The following is an 8,207-nucleotide window of genomic DNA, read 5'->3' on the forward strand; positions in this document are numbered from 1 at the left end:
CATTCCATTCCCCTTCGGAATAGGAACCGGTTGTTCCTTGAATGACTGGTACGAGATCAACTGCCAGAAAAACAATACGGTCATCCTAAATAAGATTGGATTGCGAGTTCTTAACATTTCGCTCCCTGATTACCTTGGATCCGTGAACGGCATGATTAGCGTCCGTCTTCCTGTAGTTTACTTAAATGCAAGCTACGGGGGTGACGGACGTGAGCAGATGAACTTGAAAGGGAGTCAATTTGTCTTCTCTTCGACAAAGGAACGTCTTGATATCGGTGGGTTGCAACACCCTGGCGACAGTAAGTACTACAGAATCAGCTGCTGTCGGTTGCAGGTTGAAATATGCTGGAACCGACACCAACATTAGCCGCTCTTGTGCTTGTTCTGGAGGGATGATTGCTGCCGGACTACACTCCCCTTTACCTTCAGGGCCTTAGTGTGGATTTCAAAGAAAAAGGTGGACAACAGGGGTGCAAGCACGCTTTCTTGAAGACTGACTTACAGGTTTATATGATTTGAAATTGAATGAGACCGTTCCAGTGGTGCTGGAACGGGGGTTGCGAACAACACTGACTATGGACGTGACTTAGTAACAGGATCACATACTAATTCGGGTTATCATGACTCCGGCATGGTCAAAGAGCCAACCCGTGTCACGGGATTTGCGGACAAAGGTGATAACTCTTAACACTAAGAAATTTTTTTTGAGATTTAGATGGGCGATTCATATTACGCAATGGTAATCGGAGTAGTATCCATCTCAACACCAAATTCTAATGTAATTAACGGGGTTCTCAACAAACGATCCTGAAAACTGATCTATTTTGATAATGCTCCATTCTTTCTCAAAACAAAATAACAACAAACTTATGTCCCCGGGAACGGGAAAAATTACACTCGGCTGCTTAGATTGATGCACTCTACATGCACTCTACCCATCAAGTTTTGATATTCCTATCCTCAAGGAAGCATCACCAGTGATGCTAGGAAGCAACAGAGCTGGAAAATTATGCGTACAATACATGAAAATTAAGGGACCCAGCCCATAGCCCCTTTCTCCATAGGTTTAAGACCATCCCCTTACCAAACGTGAAAATCATGTCCTTCGTTGTGGGGGAGACTCCTCATGATGACAATGTGCAACTTTTTGTGATTCAACGTTCTTTAGATATTGGCCAAAAAATTTCTTTGGGTAAAAATACTAAGCAAGACCTATTATATATATTAAAAAATAGGGAGAGAATTACCAAAAAAAGTCCTAAACTTATTGCAATTGTGTCAATTTAGTTCATTCGGCCAATTTTGGTCTGCTAGTACTTGATATGGACAATTTTTTATAATATTTTTCTATTTTTTAATTTTTATTTATCCTTTATATTTTCTCTTCTTTCTTCTTTTGCTTCTTTTCCCATGGTGGTCGGCAAGGCTCACTAGCCACTAAGCGAGTACCACAGGCTACGCGACTTTGCCTAGATTCAAGCGAGGGCTACTGTCCTCGTCAATGGTTGGCGAGGGCTTCGTGGCCCTTGCCTAGTAGGTAGCGAGCCTCACTTTGAGCCATTGTGAAGGGAAAAAGCAAAAGAAGGAAGAAAAGGATAAAGAAAAATTAATAAAAAAATCAAAAAAATATCATTAAAAATTGATCACGTCAGTACCCGGCAAGCCAAAATTGGCTAGATGGATTGAACTAGCATAATTACAAAAATTTAGAATTGAATTAGTAAAAAAAAAAAAAACTGTTTAGGATTGAATTGGCATAATTACGATAAGTTTAACATTTTTTTTTGTAATTTTCCCAAAAAATAGGCTCTCTTGTCTCTCTATCCCCTCATCACTGAAAAAATATATATAACACAGTGCCAAAAGTTCGGAATAATTTACACAGTATGATCCAAAGCATTAGCAAATTAATTAGAGTATTTTAAAACAAAAATCAATTTTAGTTTTCTTCAATCCAAGTGCATGGGACGCAATGTCTTCCATTATGGAAGGAAAAAACATGCCACATGATTCACGTTCATCTTCTACTTTTTCCTGGAGGGCCAACAATATTCCCAAGTGCTGTTACGGATGGGTTGCGCAAATAAAGCATTGGGGTTGTTCCACGATGTACAGCACTCGAGAAAAATGAAAGTGATTTTTGCTTCAACAACGAGAGAGATTACGACACTCCACCATCGCACCACGATTAAAGAAATTAGAAAGCAATCACTTTTGCTTTAATAAAAGTGAGCTTTGCTTTCACTTTTCTAGATTGAAAAGATGCCAAAGAATGGTGGTTGTCGTAGGATAAATCAGTCTGATGATTTTGCCATTCAAAAAGCGATTTTGTTGTGAAAAGCAGTTTTCCTTTCTAAAAAGGAGAGAAAAAAAAGTTCGAACATGAGAGTGGGATCATCAAAAGTTCCATATGAGACAACGATTTGATTTTTGTGTTCATCTTGATAGAGCAAAAATTATTAAACTAATATTCTTGCCCAAAAAAATTATTGAATGGATATAACTCTGCTTCAGGTGTTAAAAATTATCGAGTAGAATCTTTCTTCTTCTTCTTTTTCTCTTTGGCTCAGTTTTAGTGTGTTTAATGGGATCTACAAAGAAAGATCTTGAAGAGTCATCCATCTCCGGTGTTTCTCACGAAAGAAATGATGACTAAATTATCTTCCAAACAACTGGAGAAGTCACACTTGGCTACTTAAATTAGCGCTCTCTACCTATGAAGCTTTCACATTTCTGTGCTCAAGGAATGGTGGACGAGAAGTCCAAAATCTTGTATATGGAATACAATCAAGTCCTAAATTCAGTCAATTCAATTAAGTCCCAAACCTTCTTCAAAAGTACAATTGATTCTTTTCGATGAACAATATCTAAAATTGTCTCATGTCACTCAAAAAGTGTTTATAAATCGCACTTTTCAACATAATTTTAGGATTTAATTGCATTTTTCAATAAAGGTAGATGACTTCATTTAATAAATTGAAAAGTTCAATACTCCAATTGCATTGTTTGCTAAAAGTTTAGGATTTGATCAAAACAATCGAAAAGTTTATGATTGAATTGTATCCATATAAGATTTCGGACATTTAGGACTTGTAATGCTATTTTTATCCCTAAAGGAAACATCTCGTAGATATTAGGAAGTAACAGATGGAATAAAATTATGCGTACGGCACATGAAAATTTTTTTCCCATTTTCCACTTTAATAACAATATTAAGGGACTCCACCCGCACCTGCTTTCTCCATAAATTTAGGTCCATGCACTTACGAAACTTGAAAATCATGTCGACCTCAGTGTTTCAAATTCTTCTGCTTCTGGTTTCCCTCACGTTACAAGCATCAGGTGCTGCACCTGGACTTGCGAAGCCTAACTGTCCTGATGCATGCGGTGACGTCCCCATTCCCTTCCCCTTCGGAATAGGAGCCGGGTGTTTCTTCGAGGAATGGTACCAGATCATCTGCCAACAAAACAACACGATTCCCATTCTGAAGAAGATTGGATTGCGAGTTCTCAACATTTCACTCCCTGATCGATACGTGGATGGCATGATTAACATTAGCCTTCCTGTAATCTACTCAAATGCAAGCTGCGGGGGTGACGGACGTGCTGCAGGGGTAAGCTTGGAAGGAAGTCAATTTGTCTTCTCCCAGACAAGGAATGTATTTACATTGGTCGGTTGCAACACCCTGGCCACAGTGGATACCACAAAATCAGCTTTTGTCGGTTGCAGGTCGAGATGTGCTGGAACGAACACCAGCATTAGCTGGAATAGTGCTTGTTCCGGGAGTGATGGCTGCTGCCAGACGATGCTCCCCCTTAACCTTCAGGGCTTTAGTGTGGATTTTAAAGAAGAAGGTGGACATCAGGGGTGCAAGTACGCTTTCTTGAGGTCTGACTTTACAGGTTTATATGATTTGATATTGAATGAGACGGTTCCAGTGGTGCTGGAATGGGGGATTGCGAACAATACTGACTATGGACGCAAGCTTATCCAGCAGTCGAAAACTGTTTATCCTTCTATATGTCGCACACAAAGCGTTGACGACAGTGAAATGCTATTTACACAGTGCTATTGCACACGGTGCTCTTGCACACGGGAGTATGGTGGTAACCCATATCTTATGGAAGGATGCAAAGGTAACACACTCCATGCTATCACGTTCCCTTTTTTTTCATTTTGATAGATAATACGGAATGTGCTGTCACATTCCGTATTTGGGGGGATCATGCAGTGAAGTGGTTTGTTCATTTCCAGATTTTACTCTGAGAAGAATGCATTCACACTGTATAATGATTGTATGCATGCTTTTCTACCTTCTTTTTGTTAGTTTTTCTGCCCAAGATTACACAAAGTGAATGCACTTTCAAACAAAATTGATCAAATTATATTGATAATAATTTACTGGAATTACAGGGGAACAGGACAGTCCTTTAGTTACGAGTACAATATTTTAGCCATGTAATTAACAATTTATGAGGAAATGTGACCTAGTTTTGGTAATTTTACTCAAGGAGATTGGTTTGGTTGTTAATACATCTGCTTCTGGTTTCAGAACCATCAGGATCTGCACCTCGACCATCAGGAGCTGCACCTCGACCTCGAAGCCCTGACTGTGCTGAAGCATGCGGGAGCGTCACCATTCCCTTCCCCTTCGGAATAGGAACCGGGTGTTTCTTGGATGACTGGTACCAGGTCGCCTGCCAACAAAACAACATGGTTCCCATTCTGAAGAAGACTGGATTACGAGTCCTCAACATTTCACTCCCTGATGAAGACGTCAATGGCATGATTAACGTTAGTCTTCCTGTAATTTACTCAAACGCAAGCTGTGGGGGTGACGGACGTGGTGCAATGGTAAGCTTAAAAGGAAGTCCATTTGTCTTCTCCCAGACAAGGAACATCTTTACAGTAGTCGGTTGCAACACTCTAGCGACAGTAAAAAGTACAGAATCAGCTGTTTTCGGATGCCGGTCGAAATGTGCCAGAACCAACTTCACCATTAGCAAGTATAGTGCTTGTTCCGGGAGGGACGGATGCTGCCAGAGTTCGCTCCCCTTTAACCTGCAGCACTTTGGTGTGGATTTCGAAGAAGAAAGTGGACATGAGGAGTGCAAGTACGCTTTCTTGAGGTCTGATTCAGGTGTTTATGATTTGAGATTGAGTGATACGATTCCAGTGGTGTTGGAGTGGGGGATTGCAAACAATACCACCTATGCAGTTGACCTTGTCCGGCGAGGAAACTATGATGTTACTTTCTCCTGTACAAGATTTGAAAGTTTGAGCAGTGAAGGAGAAGAAAGTATACATAGATATAGAGGCTACGGCGTCGACAGTGGTGAAATGCCATATGTGCAGTGCCATTGCACCGAAGGGTATCGTGGTAATGCCTATCGTATTGGAGGATGCAAAGGTAACATATTTCATGCTATCACATTGGGAATTTAAAACAGAGAAGTAGCTTGTTCATTCCCAGATTTTCCTCTGAAAAATTCAAAACACGCTGTTTAATGATCCCATATATAATTTTTTTTTTTTTGGGCCCAAGAATGCACAAAGTGAATGCGCTTTTAAACAAAATTGAACTTACTATATTGATAAAAATTTACTGGAAATAAAGGGGAAAAGGACAGTCCTTTTGTTACAAGCACAATATTTTAGCCCTGGAATTAGCAATTTATGAGGAAATGTGACCCACTAGCCTCCTTCATTTTACTCAAGGAGATGGATTTTGCTGCTAATATATTTATGATATAATTTGTCATCAGATATTGACGAATGTGAAGATTCAAATAGGTGCCACGGGACTTGTGTCAACACACCAGGCTCCTTTCGCTGCGTCAGTGGTAGAAAGACAACCAAGTTCATTCTTATTGGTAAGCATATCTTTTAATCTAGAATTTTAGACCGCTTCATGCTGGAGCATTGCTAGAAAAAGAACAGCGTAGCATAAATTATGTTCAGAAAAGGTACATGGATAAGATTTACCTTACCCTTCGTTTTAACATGATTGTCCATTTGCTTGGTGATGATTATAGATAAATTTCCATCAATAGTATCTATCAAAGCAACCTCAAAAATTTCTTCATGCCCTAATACTTACATTTGGTAGCTTAGACAACACTTAGAACTTTTCTAATGTTGCCGCTTCAGATCTATCAAAAGACAACCAAGGTTCTACTTGCTCTTGTCATATTTGAATTGGAATTATTACAATCATAATCAAGGTGAATGCTGATAAGAATATTTTCACTTTCATTAATGGTTTTCTAATTTCCTAGTAAGGGAGGTCGTTAGTACAGTCCCAGATGTATATGTAAAAATATCGCCTGATGGAACTTAGCAGGAGACAAATTAATTATTCAAGGTTGTTAAGAAAAATCCACATGAAAGGAGCTCAAGTTAATTACTCTTATATGATATCCTCTTAATCAGATTCACTAAAATGTTTTATGATAAGACATTATAGATACAAGAAGGGTGCATTTTTTGGACTTTTGCCCCTTAATTTTTTTGTAATGCAGGGACTGGGGCAGGCCTTGGGGCACTGCTTTTGTGTCTTGCCTTATGGGGGCTGTACAAATACATCAAGAAGAGAAAAGAAATCAAGCTCAAAGAGAAGAACTTCAAACGTAATGGTGGTCTTTTGCTGGAAAGTGAGCTATCTTCAGCCAAAGGCCATGTTGAGAAAAACAAATTGTTCAACTCCAAGGATCTAGAGAAGGCTACTGACAATTTCAACAAGGATAGAATACTTGGGCAAGGTGGACAAGGTACTGTTTACAAAGGAATGTTAACAGATGGCAAAATAGTTGCTATTAAGAAATCGAGAGCAATAGATGAGGGCAAAGTCGAACAATTTATAAATGAAGTCGTCATTCTCTCACAGATCAACCATAGAAATATCGTTAAGTTATTGGGGTGTTGCTTGGAGACAAAAGTCCCACTTTTAGTATACGAGTTTATACCAAATGGGACTCTATACCAATATTTGCACGACTCAAATGAGGAGTTTCATGTATCATGGGACACACGCCTACGAATTGCAGCTGAAATTGCAGGAGCATTATTCTACTTGCACTCAGCAGCCTCGATTCCCATTTATCATCGAGACATCAAGTCCACCAATATCCTCTTGGATGAGAAATATCGAGCAAAAGTGGCAGATTTCGGTACTTCCAAGTCTATTTCCCTCGATCAAACTCATGTAACCACGTTGGTGCAAGGGACTTTTGGCTACCTAGATCCCGAGTATTTCCAATCAAGTCAATTTACAGACAAAAGCGATGTGTATAGTTTTGGAGTTGTTCTTGTTGAACTATTAACGGGACAAAAGCCAATCTCGTCGCTGAGGGAACAAGAAGGTAGAAGCCTTGCGACCTATTTCATAATTTCAATGGAAGAAAATCGACTGTTCAACATTGTGGATGCTCAAGTTTTGAAAGAAGATAAGAAGGAAGAGATTGCATTAGTTGCTAACCTTGCGAAAAGATGCTTGAACTTGAACGGGAGGAGCCGGCCCACAATGAAAGAAGTGGCAATGGAATTAGAGGTGATGAGAAAGTTCCAAAATCCGTTGGGTATTCAGCAAAATCAAGAGGACCAGGAAGCAACTGAATCTTATGTTGCTGCATGTAAATCCAGCAAGTCAAACATCGATGTGGATGTCACTACATTTTCGGATGCGCAACCATTCTTACCTAGTGAGACATGGTGAAGATATGTTTTGCCTCTTATACTTAAGATATATCATTGCGTTTGTCATGGAAATCAGTTTTCAGAGCAAAAGATAAAGAAAAGAGGGAAGGGAGGAAAGCTTGTTAGTTTACTAATAGGAGGATTTTGGTTAGTTATTTATTGTTAATGAACTTATTCTCAGTGTTTGGCATCAATGAACTGCTAAGTCATGCAAATCCCAAGTTTATTCTAGTCCTGTAATTAGCATGATGCTGTGATTTCAGTTCATCTTGAGATCTTTGAATACTTGCTATCAATTCGATCGTTGCAAAACTTACGTCAATCATGCAATGGCCCAGCCTTTGTGATTTAATTAGATTTGTACTTGCTAGGAAGCAAAAACAAGAAAGGCGTAGGGGGATTGTCGCCAGTTGCCGATGCTCCGGTTGCTTAGACCTCACTACGTGATGGATCAAATTCACCACCCAAACTACATATATCAACATCAAAGAACCCCACTAGTTGCAAAATT

General features: G+C 39.4%; 1 protein-coding gene across 1 annotated transcript; it reads left to right on the forward strand.

The window, feature by feature from the left end:
* The first annotated feature begins 3,261 nt into the window (after positions 1-3,261).
* On the forward strand, positions 3,262-7,896 carry LOC120291350 (wall-associated receptor kinase-like 6). The gene is made up of 4 exons (XM_039308593.1): positions 3,262-4,137; positions 4,563-5,411; positions 5,767-5,874; positions 6,523-7,896. The coding sequence occupies exons 1-4, from the start codon at positions 3,282-3,284 to the stop codon at positions 7,713-7,715; spliced, it is 3,006 nt and encodes a 1,001-aa protein (XP_039164527.1). The 5' UTR covers positions 3,262-3,281; the 3' UTR covers positions 7,716-7,896.
* Positions 7,897-8,207: the final 311 nt, after the last annotated feature.

This window comes from Eucalyptus grandis, chromosome 3 (assembly GCF_016545825.1).
Source record: "Eucalyptus grandis isolate ANBG69807.140 chromosome 3, ASM1654582v1, whole genome shotgun sequence".
NCBI lineage: Eukaryota > Viridiplantae > Streptophyta > Magnoliopsida > Myrtales > Myrtaceae > Eucalyptus > Eucalyptus grandis.

What these genes read in the sequence shown, in the direction of transcription:
- LOC120291350 (XM_039308593.1), top strand. Translation starts at nt 3,282, where the DNA reads ATGTCGACCTCAGTGTTTCAAATTCTTCTGCTTCTGGTTTCCCTCACG. An exon ending in TCTTATGGAAGGATGCAAAG is followed by an intron (nt 4,138 to 4,562) that starts GTAACACACTCC and finishes CAGAACCATCAG; the next exon opens with GATCTGCACCTCGACCATCA. An exon ending in TCGTATTGGAGGATGCAAAG is followed by an intron (nt 5,412 to 5,766) that starts GTAACATATTTC and finishes ATTTGTCATCAG; the next exon opens with ATATTGACGAATGTGAAGAT.